This window comes from Palaemon carinicauda, chromosome 21 (assembly GCF_036898095.1).
Source record: "Palaemon carinicauda isolate YSFRI2023 chromosome 21, ASM3689809v2, whole genome shotgun sequence".
Taxonomy (NCBI): Eukaryota; Metazoa; Arthropoda; class Malacostraca; order Decapoda; family Palaemonidae; genus Palaemon; species Palaemon carinicauda.
This window is the reverse complement of record NC_090745.1, coordinates 50268735-50286234: the sequence shown is the minus strand read 5'-3', so window position 1 is coordinate 50286234 and position 17500 is coordinate 50268735. Positions and strand designations below refer to the sequence as shown.

Below are 17500 nucleotides of genomic sequence, written 5' to 3'. Positions count from 1 at the left end.
GGCTATGGTGTGAAAACCACTCATAGAATTATTAATGAAATTTCCATAAAATCAAAGAAAAAACATATACCCATCAAAAAGAGAGATGGATCGGTTATAACAACAGAAGATGAAGAGGGGCAATATTTGATGGAACACTTTAGTGAGTTCATGAATAGGAGATACGAGGGGAATATTTTGATTGATATACCTGAAGGTGAGGAAAACCTTGATGTGTTCATAAATGAATCCAGTGTGTTTGGAGTCGAAGCTATCATAAAAAAAAAAAATTTAGGAGATAGAAAGCCTCTCGTTACGATGGAATAACTGCTGAAATGACAGTGGCTGGAAATGAAGTGACCCCAAGAATGCTTACAAGATTGTTTGGTAGAACGTGGCATGGCGAGGAAAAACCTGATGAATGAGAATTAAGTGTTGCTGAAAGGGTGAAAAAAAGGGTGGGGGGGGGGAACCTGGCAGAATGCAATAATTACAGAAGCATCACACTTGCGACAGTTGTCATGATAATATATAGCATACAGTAATTATTATAAAGAGACTGAAGAGAAAGATTGATGAAAAGCTGAAAGATGAACAAGCAGGATTTAGAAAAGGTAGAAGCTGTCCTGACCAGATTTTTATTTTGAGACATGTTGTACAACAATGAGTAGAATATAGAAATACAGTTTTGATGGCATTTGTAGACTATGAAAAAGCCTTTAATAGTGTGCACTGACTAGTTTTGAAGGGAGTCTTGCGCTTTATTGGAATTCCTCTTAACTATGTAAATTCTATTAAGTCTGTTCCTTAGCATAGCAAATGCAAAGTTAAGGTTAGTGGAGTTCTATCTATTGAATTTTCAGTGAACAGCAGAGTACAAGGGAATGTGTTGCTACCTATGTTGTTTTTCCTCCTCGTGGAACAGTTGAAGATGGGGGAAAAGTATTTGACTAGATTAGTAATAGGAAATTAGCTGGCCTAGAATATGCTAGTAATGTTGTCCTTATTAGCAGAACACCACAGGATTTGCAATGCTTGCTTACCAGAAAGCATGAAATATCAGATTAGAACGAAATTTTAGGAGTTAAATGGCAGGACAGGGTTAGAAATGAAACTATAAGAGATATTTCTCAAGTATCATATGTGGAAAATATCAAGGTGAGGTATAGATGAAGATGGTTCGAGAATTCTCTTTGTACCCCCCAGGAAAGATTAGTTCACCAAATGTTTAACTGGGCGTCACAAGGCACTAGGAGAGTTGGAAGACCCAGGCCTGAAGGTTGAGAACTATGAAAAATGAAGTGGGAGATGATGAGTGGAGAAGTATTGAATTAAAAGCTCAAGATAGTGATGACTAGCGAAATCTATCCGAGGGCCCTTGTGTCAATAGGTTTAGGAGGAGATGAAGATGATATTGATGATGATGACCTTCACAACTTAACATTTTGGATGACATAGCTCTATTTAATGAATCATGGGAAAAATCACAGATGATAAAAGATTAGTATAAAGAAATCATAAATTTAGAACTAAAAATGTTCAATGAAAATGCAGACTACGTATAAGGGTTGTGGTGGAAACTCTGGAGATTGGTAATGAATATATGTACTTAACGCAGACATTGATGTTTCTACAGGACATGGGACCAGATTGAAAAGTAGGATAAGCATGTAATGATATTATGAAACGTGAAATGCAACTTTTTCTAAAAAGGAAAGTATTTAAGAAGATGATTCTACCACTATTAACTTACGTATCAGAAACTTGGAGCCTCACTAAAGTCTTAAAACATAAGCTAGTTATAATTCAAAGAGCTATGGAAAGAATAGAGGTCGTAAGAGACAGGAAATGAACAACATGGATACGAGAGTAAATTAAATACAGCAGAGGATATTCTAAAAAGTATAGCAAAAAGAAATGGACAGTGACAGGAAGTATGATAAAAATAACAGATAATAGATGGACGTAAAGAATAACAGAATGGGTCCCTCAAGATTGCGAATGAAGCAGGGAAAGGAAGAGAAATGGATTGACGAGATAAGAAAATTTGCGGGTATAGATTGGCACAGAAAGACCATAAAAAGACGAGAGAGGAAGGACATGTTTCAGGCCTTTGTTCTGCGTGGACTAGTAGTGGTTGATGATGATGATGATGATGATGATGATATATATATATATATATATATATAGAGTATATATATACATATATATATATATATATATATATAAATATATATATGTATATATATACAGTATGTACACTTATATATATAATCCTTTATATATATGCATATATATATACATATATATATATATATATATATATGTGTGTGTGTGTGTGTGTGTATGTATATATATGATTATATATATTTATGTATATATATATACATACATATATATATATATATATATGTATATATATATATATATATATGTATATATATACATATATATATATATATATATATGTATATATATATATATATGTACACTTATATACATAATCCTTTATATATATATATATATATATATACAGTATGTACACTTATATATATATAATCCTTTATATATATGCATATATATATATACATATATATATATATATATATATGTGTGTGTGTGTGTGTATGTATATATATGATTATATATATTTATGTATATATATACATGCATATATATATATATATATATATATATATACATATATATATATATATATATATCTTACAAATCCTGGCTGGTCTAACATGAGAGTAGATTATTTTCATTCACGTATTTTATTTCTGTATTTAAGAGATGTATAGTATGTTTGTAAGATGGGTCCCAATCATGTAGGACTAAGTAAATGTATGTAAATTACAAAAGACTGTCGTTATTCATTCACTTCTATTTTCATTCAGTTCCGTATATGTAAATTTACGTTATTTTAAAATATTAAATTTTTTTTTCATGTTGTTTGGTTACGAAGTCTCATGTAAATTTGTTGAAAGGTATATATGACGCACACGAGGTATAACTGCTAGAGATTTCATCATGTTTCCACGGGGTTGGAAATTGCATGAATGTTCTCAACTAAAGTTTCTCTTTTTTTTAATGTTACAAGAAGAGGTGGGCAGAGTTAGCTGAGAGGGTTGCTATCGTCAGGCGATGATGGAACCATACTTCAAACTGGCAAGTTGGCAACACTGGCACGGCGAGAAACCGCCCGGACTTAATACACACGCTTCGAGAATGATTAGCTGGAAGATTCCTGAATGAATTAAGATGACATATAAGGGCCTCCCAATGCATAGGAGAGAGAGATCCAGCCTAACATTCTGAAAGAGTTAACGTCCGACAATCCTCTCACCAGCATCCATCCAGCCGTTGAGCGCTTTTTCTCAAAAGTGTAGAGTGTTGTTCAAACATTGATGATATTTTTTGTGCTTTAACTTGATAGGAGTGAAGTGTATTTATAACTACAGTTTATATTGTCAAATTAATTTGTTTTTGGGACTGGCTGTGTGTGATTTGGTCAAAAAGTGAAGAGCATTTATTTTTTGTTTAACAGTTTTGTAAACTTGTGTGAGCCCAAAGGGCAAAAGAGTGTACGGTGTAATTATTGTTTATTTTCTATAGTGTTAAAGTGTCATTTTATTCATCAATTGTCAAAATTAAATATTTTCATAAATTAATTTTTATTAAAACAAGTGATTGTATTATTCTTGAAGTGTCTTTTGTCATAGTCTAAGGTCTAGTTCAGATTTAAATTTTGAGCGATTTATTTTTGGTGTTAATTTTGAATTGTAATTTTTTTTGTTTAGAATATGTATATTTTTGTAGTGTGTATCATTTCAATTACCAGTGCTTTGCTCGTATCCCTTGACTAAGAACCAAAGTAAGATGGTGATTTTAGAATAGTTCCTGTTAAAAGTAAAGTAATCACAGTTTTGTTTTGAGTGTAACGTAAAGTGACCTTTAGATATTCAGTGTTAATATATATCAACCTCTGGAAGTTGCGTATTATTCTCAAAGCTCAGAGGTATTCTCGTGTGTATCAGACTTACGTAATATAACGCAAGTGATTTAGGAACTCGGGAGTTTACGTAATTCGCTAGTCATAATTATATATATATATATATATATATATATGTATATATATATATATATATATATATACAGAGAGAGAGAGAGAGAGAGAGAGAGAGAGAGAGAGAGAGAGAGAGAGAGAGAGAGAGATTTGTCAATATGCTAGAGGAAGGACCAGAAAAACAAAACTTTGGACTAGCGCTTTCGTATCTTTACACCTCTTTAGGTCCAATTGGTACAAAATGTTAGGAACAGAATCAAAGTCACCTCTATGACAGTAGTAAAACGAAATAATACATTAATATAAAAATTAGTACACAGCTAGATATTAATTACAGCTAGTTAAAAAAGGATAATTGTTTAAATGAATTATTTACAAGCAGTTTATCAAGTTTATACATTCCTGCGCTATTGTTAATCAATTCCACACGGTTTTTTCTTATGATAAATAATTCTATAATGCGTTTTATTATGTCCTTACAATATAGCATTTTTTTCGCCCCTTTCCAGTTAATGGTATAAAGCAAACTGCTTCTTTGGATCCGTGTTCGAACATTATATCTATGCTGTTGTAATCTTGTTTCGAGGTCTATTCCACTTTGTCGGACTTATCTTTTATTATATTGATTACATGCGATATCATAAATACATCCTTTATTTTGTACGGGGGAATTTCTAATTAGAATATCCTTCAAAGTACTATAATTAAAAATAACATTGACATTAAAACTTTTTATCAGTTTAGGAATGGTTATGAAATGATTAGGGAAAATTAAAATGCAAAAGTTTTTCATAATAAAATCAGTTTTAGAGTCAGTTTCATGAAAAATTTTCCTTGCTTTATAGAAAGCTGTGTCAATAAAATTCTCCGGGTATTGTAAATTCCCTTCAATTTCCCAGATCTTCCCAAGCTCTGCTTCAAGGAATTCAGGCCAACTGGCCCGCATAGATGAAAAACCATACTTTTTGTCCTTGGATGATGATTGCGGTAATGTTGAACGTCATAGTCCACATTTATCGGTTTTCTATAAACTGAAAATTTAAAACCTCTATCCATTTCTTAAACCAACACATCTAAAAAGGGCAACGTATTATCTACTTCTATTTCGATTTTAAATTTCATGGTTGGCACTAAATCATTTATTGTTGTTAAAAACATTTTCGTTTTTACTGATGGGCCAAGCACAAATTATGTCATCGACATGCCTTACCAAAAGGATGCCAGTAGGTTTAAAAAATTCCATAAATAAACTACTCATCAATGGTGAAAAAGGGTTGCCCATTCTCATTCTAAATTTTGGTTCATAGTATTTCTTTCCGAAGAAAAATTTGCAACCCTTGACACATAATTCTATTAATTTTACCATAGTGTCAGAGTCCACAGAGAAAGTATAATTTTCCATTTTTACCTTGAAAAATTAATAGTTCTTCTGCTGACACCTTTGTGAAAAGGTGAATATATATATATATATATATATATAAATATATATATATATATATATATATACATATATATATACATATATATATATATATATATATATACACACACACAACAGCAAATGCAGTCGTTTCTAGTACACTTCATGACAAAAGCCACTGCGGATTGGTGATGGTAGGATATTTTAGTTTGATCGGTCACAGCAAGCCAACTTAGTATGGGTGGCCCTGACTGGTACAGCTTTTGCTGATCATGGCGATACATAAACCGTTTCACCAAGTTATGGTATTCCCACTCAGGAAAGGGTATATATATATATATATATATATAATTATATGTATATATATATATATATATATGTATGTATGAATACATATACATATATATTTATACATACATAATTATATATATAATATATATGTATATATACATATACATATGTATACATATATATATATATATATATGTATATATAAATATATATATATATATATATATATATGACTGTCTGTTTGTTCGTTTATTAATTTGTTTCATGTTTGTAGGCAACTTCACACAAAAAACTACTGTATCGATTTTGACCAAACTTGGTAGCAATGTTGGGTATGCCTCAAGGATAAATATACGATATTGTGGATAAATTATTACAAAGAACAAGTACGCTGTAGTACTTTGAAAATAATAGCAATGTTAAATAAATGGCAAATATTTTGTTAGTTTGTTTGTTCGTTTGTGAGCATTACGCAAAAACTACGGAACAAATTGAAAAAAAAAAAAAACTTGGTGGACATGTTGAGTATGGTTGAAGGACAAATCTGTTAGATTTTGAAGAAAACACATCAAAATACAAATACACAGCAGTACTTTGAACCAATCATAATATTAAGTATATAAGGAATAATGAGAGAAATAGGTCAAAACGTTTTACACTGAAACATGGAGTTAAGATCATAAGACTGCTGGACGTAGCGAAGTTATGCTCTCTACCTAGTATCCCTCTAGCAGTTTCTGGTTTTTCCATTGCTATTATTATTATTATTATTATTATTATTATTATTATTATTATTATTATTATTATTATTATTATTATTATTACTTGTAAGCTATAACCCTTGTTGGAAAAGCAGGATGCTATAAGCCCAGGACCCCAACAGGGAAAATAGCCCAGCGAGGAAAGGGAAAACATAAGAATAAAATAGCTTTAGAACAGTAACATCAAAATAAATATTTCCTATATAAACTATAAAAACTTTAACAAAACAAGAGAAAGAGAAATTGGATAGAATAGTGTGCCCGAGTGTACCCTCAAAGAAGCGAAGTCTAACCTAAGATAGTGGAAAACTATGGTACAGAAGCTAAGACACTACCCAAACCTAGAGAATAATAGTTTGATTTTGGAGTGTGCTTCTCCTAGTAGAGCTGCTTACCATAGCTAAAGAATCTCTTCTACCCTTAGCAAGTAGAAAGTAGCTGCTGAACAATGCAGTGCAGTAGCCAACCCCTTGGATGAAGAAGAAATGTTTGGTAATCTCAGTGTTGTCAGGTGTATGAGGACAGATGGGAATTAGTAACGAATAGGCCACACTATTCGGTATATGTGTAGGCAAAGTGAAAGCAAACCGTATCCTGAGAGAAGGATCCAACGTCTAGTTAAAAGACACCATAACTCTCTAGCGGTAGTACCTTAACGGGTGGCTGGTACCCTGGGTAACCTACTGCCTGTGATTAGAAAATATTACGATAGTGTTATAAAACAAATAAACGACGCTTCCTGACATAAGGCCTTAATCTCCTACGGGAGAGATAAATAATCATTTCGAGGTGGGGAGGAATTTGGAAATGTTCATATTATCAGGAATCATTACTTCAGAAGAAATAACAAACTGGTTTATTTGGAAGTTGTTACGTGAGAGAAACGTGGTTCCATGACTTCATTATAAAGGCTATTAATGGTTCAATGGTATCAATAAGATCCTTAACAATATTTGTAATTTAGATCTGCGTAATGCGTCAAAATTATTAGATAGTCAATGTATTCATAGACCACCGGGCAATAAAATAAGATAATTTATCATAAATTAGGTATATATATTTTCATAAAACTAGATCCCTGTTACCGATAACAGTATTTGAATTTGGTTTCAAACCAAATTTTAACAATTGTCCGTAACAATAACCTGATATAAGAAAATAGAGAGAATCAACACGAATCTAAAAGTACTAACCACATATATGATATAAGCAAGAAGGCCGGAGCAGTAATTGCAACCTGCAGCCATCGCCACTCTCGAATGAAGATTGCCAGGACACCAGTCATAGCCTCACCTAATGCAAATGGAACTTCAATGATAATGCCACAGAATGTCCTCCACTTGGCACCAATAAATTCCACAGCTGAAAAGAGAAACCATAAGTACTGAAGGTTTTGTTTAAAAAAAGATGAAAGCAGTCATTAGGAAAGTTAACAAATTACATTTTTTTTATTTATTTATTTAAATAATATTGAGGATTGAAACTCAAATTGATATTGCTTTAGACATATGAATTTGATTTGAGTTGATGGTTTGCTTTAATAACCTTAATGAAACTGATCAAACAATAAATTAATTATCTGGAAAGGGATAATTCTTATAATAGCCATGTAAGCACTCATAGTTCACTAAGAGGCATTGGACATAATATATATATATATATATATATATTTATATATATATATATATATATATACATGAATATATATATATATATATATATACAGTATATATATATATATATATATAAATATATATATATATATATATATATACATATATATATATATATATATATTTATATATATGTGTGTGTGTGTGTGTGTATACACACACACACACACATATATATATATATATATATACTGTGGGTGTATTGGTGTTACCGTAAATATGCGAAATCTGTTACCTAGAACCATAGTAATTTCGCAAAATAACAACTATAAACGTCGTTATTATGCAAAATAACGAAAAATTCCAGTGGATTTGCATAATTCTTAAAATATCATTAAGTAATTAGTTGACATTTGTTTATGCCAGCTACTTCAAAAGACGGGGATGAAAGCTGTGGGATACAGTCAATATGATGATGGAAATAGGCAAGAACATGAGCACCGGCTTTGGAAGATACGTTTGATAGTTTAACGCAAGATGTCAAAAGATTATCATTAGATCGAGAACAATGGCAAAAAGCAATCACAACAATATTGACACACAGGAGTGAAGATCAGTTGCACAGGAGAAGAAAAAGATATGCAAAGATAGTGGTGACAATGTCATAGTTTGTAAATCGTCCGAACTACTGTTGACATCTGGGTCTTTTTGAGAGACTTTCAAGTGATCGCACATAGGTGGTCAAAAGAGAGAGAGAGAGAAAAAAAAAAACATACAAGTCTTGAGGACCCTGTAATGGAGGTGATCTGGAAGATTATGCTAAAATAAAACAATGGCTACAAAGAAATACAATATATGCAATAAAAGGTGATATGAAGGAGAATCATCAATGATCCCAAAATTTGGAAGGGAAAGTTAGTTCTCAGTTTCATGAACTGTATTTGCAGAGACTGGGATAGCTTTGCAACCCAGTGCCAACCCACTTGAGGGTGATGAAAAGCAATCAACCGTAAGCATATCATAAGGCAAGTAAATTCACATCTACGTGGCTACTTGTTTCATGATATTATTATTATTATTATTATTATTATTATTATTATTATTATTATTATTATTATTATTATTATTATTATTATTATTTGCTAAGCTACAACCCTAGTTGGTAAAGAAGGATGCTATAAGCCCAAGGGCTCCAACAGGAAAAAGAGCCCAGTGAGGAAAGGAAATATGGATATAAACAACAAGAGAAGTTCAAGAACAATAACAACAATAAAATAAATCTTTCCTATAAAAACTATAAAAACTTCAAAATAACTTGAGGAAGAGAAATAGATAGAATAGAGTGCACGAATGTTCCCTCAAGCAAGAAATGTCTAACAACAATGATTTGCAAATGTGATGGTGGTTTTATGAAAAAATATTATAAATAGCTTGGGTATGCTAATAAAAATCACGTTCAGGTAGCAGCCAAGAGAGCAATGCCTTTAAAAAGCAATGGGAACCAAGCCCAATCAGAGATAGAGAAGATGGATGAGCACACTAGTGAGGATCTTGACATGTGCTAGCATTGCGGGTAAAAGTTTTATTAATGAACAGAGTACTTCTTGGTAATTCCAGAGCGCCCGACGAAACACAACATGCAACGATGACCTGTGCCCTAAAATCCGCTAGTCAATATGAGATGAAGAAAGGGCAGATGTTGCAGAAGCAGGGTGATGTGAGTGATAGCAATATACTACCAACAGTCAACAGCAGCAATCAACAAAGCAGTGAGGATCACAGGGGTAGAAGCAACTCCCTCGGTACTCCTGACCTCATCCCCTGGTACTAGGGGGGACAACAGCAGGATGTGAGGGTCACAAAGGTGAGATTGCGAGCCCATCTCATGGTCCTGTTTGACGGCTTAGGGCACCAGGAGCACATGTGAATCTGTCAGATAATTCAATCAAGAAGTTATCAGGTACTGGTGAACTTATGTCGCTTCTTTAACACGGATGTACCTCGAGCATGCTACAGCTAGCAACATTAATCATCCTTGATACTTAAGGAGACAGTCAATTAGAAACAAGACATACAGAAACACTTTCTGTTAAGGTGAGATCAGATAATTTTATGCATGCTTTTTTTATAGTATCCACCTGGGGTATACCAGGACTTAGTTGTATTTTTGTTTAGACTTTATTATATCTAACAATATTACGACCTAAAGGTGTTAGTAGGAGATCATGAGCATATTATAGAAGATAGGAGAGAGGAAATTTCAAGTGCCTATGAGGGAACAGAGAGACAAATGGGTGGGGAAATTGATTCCCTAAGAAAGGATTTTGTGTCTCCCCAGGTATTTAAGAGTATATCTGTCTCCCTTTCTTCGCCGTTTCTTGAAGGGACTATAATGTTTGTTAAGTTCCAAGACAAATGGACGCATGTATAATTAAGGGGGATAGTGGACTAGTGGACATAAAAAAAAAGAACACACCAAAGAAACTACAGTAAACAGCTTATGTAACCAAAGAATGGTTTTCGGTAAAGTTCGGTTTACAAGGGGATAGTTCACTGACGCCAGTGACTAGCAGCTAGTAAACTTTTCAGGATAGTAAACGTTTGCATAAGGACAGTGTTTTGGGTAGAAGTTGCTACTCTTTTTTTAATTTTTTTCCAGTTTCATTAACTCTAGCCTATAAACACACTTTAATTTTTTTCTTTTTTGCTTTTTTATACAAATTAATGTTTGGAATGATTACTTCGAATTCAATTAGACTATGTTCCAGTTCTTGAAGTGATATATTCCTCTTATTATGATTCATGTAATCATTTTGTCTACTGTTCAACAAACCTTGAAATTCCTCGTATTTATCCAAAACCTTCTTTACATTCTCGTTATTCCACTTATCTGACATGATGACCCTTCTGAAGGCAAGTGAGAACTGGGAAAATTTGCTTTTGCACGGGGATAGTTACTAGCGCCAGTAGCTCAAGTGTCCAGATAGGGGCTAGTAAAGTAGCCAGGATTTCAACTGCTTCCAACTATCCTTTGCTTTTGCACGGGGATAGTTTGCTGATGTCAGTAAACTGGCGCAAGTAAACTATCCCCGTGTAAATGGGCCTTAACGATTCAGTGTGAGAACTGGAGGTAAGCAAAATTGCCGATGGCTGATTCAAGAGTCGGGACTAGCTCGCACAGACAAACATCCAGAAAATTTGTTGAAGTTGGCTCAGCCTTGGTACACGCATGAACACAAATATGTAATTAGTAACATTGTTAGTAGCTATTCTGATGAAATCAACTTTGGAGATGAGCCATTGGGGTGGATTGATCAATTTCGCTTTAGTATTGAAACTAAGCAAACAACACCTATTAAATCAAAGCTCTTCAGAATCCTTGTTCATTTCCAAGGGGCTAAAGAAAGGAAAATTTTTAGATTAAGGGAACAATGGATTACCCAGGAAACTAAATCCCCTAAACTTCTCCGATAATTTGTGGTATTAAGAAAAAAGGATGGCATAGGAAGATAGTGCATTCATCATAGGAAACTGAAAACTATTACTATAGAAAATGCATATTCATTGCTCTCAATCGGAGAGTTACAAAATTAATAAAGGCACTGTGTAGTCAATATCATATCACAATTGAATTAGAATTATCAAATACCAATTCAAGAAGACAATAGGATTAAAATGGCCTCTATAGCAAATTATTTTATATAGTTTCCTTCCCTTTGGTTTGAGAAATGTTCCTAACCACTTTTCAAGTGTAGATAGTCTTACCTCCATTAATCAGTTATAATGTTTTTGTTTATCTATGTTTTGGAAACCTTGATATGCCACAGCATGAAAATTAACTTGAACAAAATGTTATTTCTTTTTAAGAAGGTAAGGTAGTACCAATCCGAGAGTGGCCAAGGCCCAGAACTCCCAAACCAGTAGCTGGTTCTCAGCATATTACTGTAAGTTTATCAAAAACTTAAGATATCTTGAAGAAGCAAAAAGTAATAAATTAGCGAGTTGTAATAGAAAGGCTGTTTAGCAAATGGAAAGCGACCTCAAATGGCGATGAGTTATTCGGAAATACTAGATTTGATCATTCGATTTTACTGACAACGGACGGGAGTATCATAGCTATCGATAGAGTAATTTCACAACGAGACTATGGAAAGGAAGGAAGAACAGCAGGCTTAAGATATTGGAAGAAATATTCTTGAAGTAGAGTCAAATAAAAATTACGGAGGTAGTTTTGATAGGACCTGTGTGTTTGAGAGAGAGAGAGAGAGAGAGAGAGAGAGAGAGAGAGAGAGAGAGAGAGAGAGAGAGAGAGAGAGAGAGAGAGAGAGAGTGGGGGGGGGGAGATGAAAATTTGTGGGGGGACAAAGGACATGGACAGGAGTTTTAAGGTGTGATTGACCTGTATGGTATGGATGAAGGTGAAAAAGAGGAATGGGTGCAAGCAAAGATTAAAGGAGTTTATATACAAGGAGTTGACAGCAAGAACGTCACAAAAATTTAGACAAAATCAAACATGAACTAGCATGCTTACACAGGTTGGTCTATTAACAGTACAGGAACGAGCGAGTGATAAGATAAAAAAGCAAAACATTACAGTGTACGAGCGTGTATGAAACACGAGCGGTACACACTCCTTAACTATTTCATATTATTTATGTGGATGGTGTAGCATAAAATATGAGTCCCTCAAATTTTGAAGGTGGGAAAGAAGTTTCAACTAAAATTGATAGATTTTATAGTGTACTCCCTTCGCTTGCAAGCTTCGCTGCTAGCTCATCAGTAATCCCCATGTCATATGGTTAATGCATCGATAAATTAGCTGATTATCACTTGGCTTAAAAAGTTTAATCTGATTTATAGAGCTCAACCAGTGAAATGGGAAGATGAATAGAAAGAAAACACGGAGGCAAACCTTGAAAAAGATGAATTGTCTCCTTTTCAAATCTTACGTAACCTTATTGCTGAGAAATACTCTAATAATAGGTGTAATATAAGTTTGGAAGCTTCTTAATCCTCAAGCTCTCCAAAAGTAGTTACTTCCAAGACTCTTTATGTTCCCCAGCACGGTGGATAGAATTGATGTATTATTGTCTCAGATTCAGAAAAAGGCTAGCAATTCCAGTTACCATTTAGTCCTTAGGTAGCCTTCTATAATGCATAGATCAGCTGAATTGAATAAGACTCATCAGCTATATAATACTGACTTAGATTTCAATTTGCGCCTCATAAACGAATGTCTTTCAGTTCACATGAAGGGAGCATTTTAGAATAACTCTCTTTGCGGTTCCTATATGAGTTTATTGAACGTTAATTTCTTTCACTTCTGTTCTTAGCTTTCAATTTGTGTTTTAAATAAATAAAAACATATCCTCTTTTAAGATAGTGATCATTGTCTATCAAGTCCTAAGTTGTGAGGACTACAACTTTGTAAAGAGAAGACTGGCATTAGTTTTTCACAAAACCAAGGAGAGCAAGCCAAGTTAATGATGAGAAGGGAATCAAATTATCACATGCCAACCCTCCCTTACCCATCAAGTTAGTATTGTGTTTATAGGTTTTAACTTAATTAAGCTCTTTTGTTATTTGCAGTATTCCAACAAGATATCTGTTATGGAAGGCAAGTCTGACATGCCTACCCGGTTGCTTACACTAACCCGATTCCCATAGTTGGGACTAATGGTCATAATTACAGTGTACCTTCAGTAAGGGTTCTGACTGCTCACTGTTCCCATCGTAGAGTCTCAAATTCATTAATTACTTTAGATATTTCTGCAGCTAAATCCCTTGTGTTCCACATCCCTAGTTGCTCTATTAGACATATAGACTGTTAGGCAGAAGACTGAATAGGTAAGATAGATCCTCATATCCCTCCTCCCACTAAAGTAAGCACCTTTAAGCAAAGCAGCCTCGTTTTTATTTTGAGAGATGCTGTTTCATATCATAGATGCTCTTAAGAAGATGTAAATATTATGGAGGGTGATTTGTATATAGTGAACTTTAAAACACTATACAGTAAAAAGAATAGTTCAAAAAGAATACTTTACTATTATTCAGAAGGTGAAGTTACATAAGCTATGCCTTTTGTACAAAAGCCTCCACATAGATGTCGCACTACCGTGCCAGTTGGAAGAAAAATAGGTTTAAGTTAAGTGCACCTTAAATCTTTTAAAACGGCACTATAAATCTCTCATTCCCTCCTTGTTGTTGTGGATACGAGTTAAATTATTATCACCATGTATTATGAAGAACGGCTGCTAATTTTAATTTCATTTAATCTAAGTCTTTGATTTCTCAAAATTGTTGAAAATTGCAGTTGCATCAGAATAGGATGTTACCTAACCTTGTAAATTTCCTTATAATGACCTCCCTTGAGTATATCATTATGGCTGACAAACAAGACCTTTTAATTTCATGGTTTATAAGGTCATGCCACATTGAAAACACTGCTTCTCGGTCAATAAGCAAGGTTTAGCAACTTCTGGCCATTACTTGGGTAGGTTACTGCTTAGGAACACCAGGCACGGTTGACGATAAAATTTTCTAATTTACTAACTGTGATGGCCGATGTGATAATGTCCCTGAATTGTGATCTCTAGACTGCGGTTCAAACTCAGTAGTTTCTTTAGTTGCTGCAACCTCACCATCCTTGTGAGCTAAGGATGGGGGTTTTGGGATAGCCTATAGGTTTATCTTCTTAGTCATCAGCAGCCATTGTCAGGCCCTCGCCCTCTTTGGTTCTTGCTTGGGTGGAGAGGGGGCTTGTGCGCTGATCATGTGTGTATATGGTTAGTCTCTGGCGCATTGTCCTGCTCAAGAGGGCAATGTCACTGTCCCCTTCCCCTGCTATTTATGCGCAGCCTTTAAACCCTTAAACTGCTGTTTTTGAGTAATAAGATCGAAAGTGCTTTTAAATACTTTCCTTTAAAGATAATTCTACTGTTTTAGATAACTCTATTTTAGCAGAGAAAGTTAGACTCGTTGATTCTGGAGGGAATGACGACAATACTTCTACCCAAGGGTGTATCTTGCTACAGGCTTTGTAGCTAGTTTTTGTTTTATTAAAAATTTAAGCAACTAAATCCTTTTGCGGTACCTCAGAGATTCGATTAATTATCGGCTCTATTTCAAACCTGTTAGAACCTAACTCCTCAAAGGGGTAACAATTGGGTTTACAGTAAAGTCCAGAGATCTGTAGTTTCTACCAGAACCGAGTTCTTTTTCACAGTCTCCCACATTTGTAACTGATCGTTAAGACATCTACTGTAGAATTTACGAGGCTTAAAACCGAGATGGTAACCTGGATCAATAATGGAAGTAACTTCAATCCTCGACTTACCCTTTATGTACTGAAATATTAGTCTAGATATTTGAAATAAGCACTATTTTCTTCTTATTATTGCTACTATTTTCCCTTGTTTGGCAGATGTTAATTAAACAAATTCAAGATTTCTGTAAACAGTAAGATGACGATAATACTTCCTTTCTGGTCACAGAGGGAAGGGTTCAAAGATCTATGGCAATTTTTGTCGGAGTATCCAATAAGTTTGCTGTACAAAGCCAATCTAAACAAATAACTTTTCTCAAAGGTGATTCATCCAAACCCATCTATACTACTGTATATTTGACGGCATGAAGACTGCACTATGTCCTCAGAAACAAAGGCTTTCTGAAACCCTTCAGACAGTCAATTATAGGTACTGAAAGATAGTTAACAAATTTTCCATACAAAGAAAAGGAAAGTTCATTCTGGTTGGTACAAAGTAAGTCTGTCAATAATCAGGTCTCGCTTACATATTGATATTTTTTTACAGTTCTTTTTTTATGGTAGGAAACGATCAATTTCGGCCTCTAAGGGAAATAGATCCATGCCTCATTCAGTGCTGAAACATCTGAGATTAGAACTGTCCATTTCAGGTATTACAGCATTTGTGTTATATCGTTGAGGACTAAAAGGCCTCTGGTAGTATAATCAGTTTTCTGGAAACTGGATATGGTTTTACAGTATTCAAAAGATCCAAATTTTGAACAGTTGAAATCTTTCTTTTAAAGATCTCATTTTCTTGTTGGTATTAACTTAAGCTAAACCCATAAGTGGACTACAAACGTTGTCTGTTAAATTAATCTTTTGGGGAACACAAGAGAATTTTGTACTCTTTATCTTAATTCAGAGCCCAAAAATTATTTCAAGGCTGGATTTGGCCTCCACCTTTTTCCACACCCCTTCTCTGAAAATAGATGAGAACATTTCAGCATTAAAAAGGTTTCTTTCTCCAGTAAGAGCAGTTCAGTAATATTTGAAAAAAAAAAAAAAAATAGCCATAAGAGGTAGTGTCCCTGGTTTGTTTTATGTTTAGTCGCTGCAAATGTAAGGCAAGGTCACTGCCAATCATGCAACAGAGGCCCTAAAAGAAGTCGGAACATAAGTGCTTACTGTATTTCAAGATTTACCTGGTAAGACATCAGTCTCTTACCAGTGAATTTTCTCTGACTTCCTGATCCATCATGTTCTGACTACTTTTAGAGGCTCTGATGACATGATTGGTAGCGACCTTTCATTTCAAAATACTATGATTCGATCCCAGTAAGAGGTTAAACTTGCTGCTATTTGATCCCGCTATTGTATTGATTTCCCTCCATATTGACTCATTAGGGGTAATTCAGATTAAAAGCTATTGATTGTGTCACTTGGGGGGTCGGGAAGACGGGGAAACTTTCTGCAATGGGACTGATGTCTAACCAGGTAAATCCTGAAATGTTAGCACTTAGGTTCCGACATCTTTTAGAGCCTCTGGTGGCATCATTGGTAGCTGCCTTGCCTTTCATTTGAAGACACTACGGCTCGACAATAATATGGAAATTTAGTTCTATTTGAACACGATATTGTGTTTGTCTTTATCCCTATATATATATATATATATATATATATATATATATATATATATATATATATATATATATATATATATATATATATATATATATATATGTGTGTGTGTGTGTGTGTGTGTGTGTGAGTGTGTGTATAAATGTATATACGAGTATATATATATATATATATATATATATATATATATATATATATATATATATATATATATATATATATATATATATATGTGTGTGTGTGTGTGTGTGTGTGTGTGTGTGTGTGTTTGTGTGTCCTAATCCTTATATGCAAAATATGTGTTTTATACACTGAGATTAATTACATTTTTAAAAGTGCTATGACTGTCATAAATTGGAGGGTGCGATCACTGAAGTCTGTTATACATGACGTGTACAAACTCTCATAAGGTGATGGTTGAGGCGCTATTGATGACAATATATTTCTATTACAGTGGAGAATTCCAATCAACCTAACGATTCT

At 33.9% G+C, this 17500-nt stretch overlaps 1 protein-coding gene across 1 annotated transcript in view; it reads right to left on the bottom strand.

The window, feature by feature from the left end:
* Positions 1 to 17500, bottom strand: part of LOC137614898 (solute carrier family 22 member 21-like) — a 947260-nt gene that overhangs the window by 210611 nt on the left and 719149 nt on the right. Inside the window, exon 9 of the mRNA XM_068344556.1 lies at positions 7714 to 7882. Within this exon, the coding sequence (XP_068200657.1) occupies positions 7714 to 7882 (169 nt within the window). The remainder of the gene's footprint in view (positions 1 to 7713; positions 7883 to 17500) is intronic.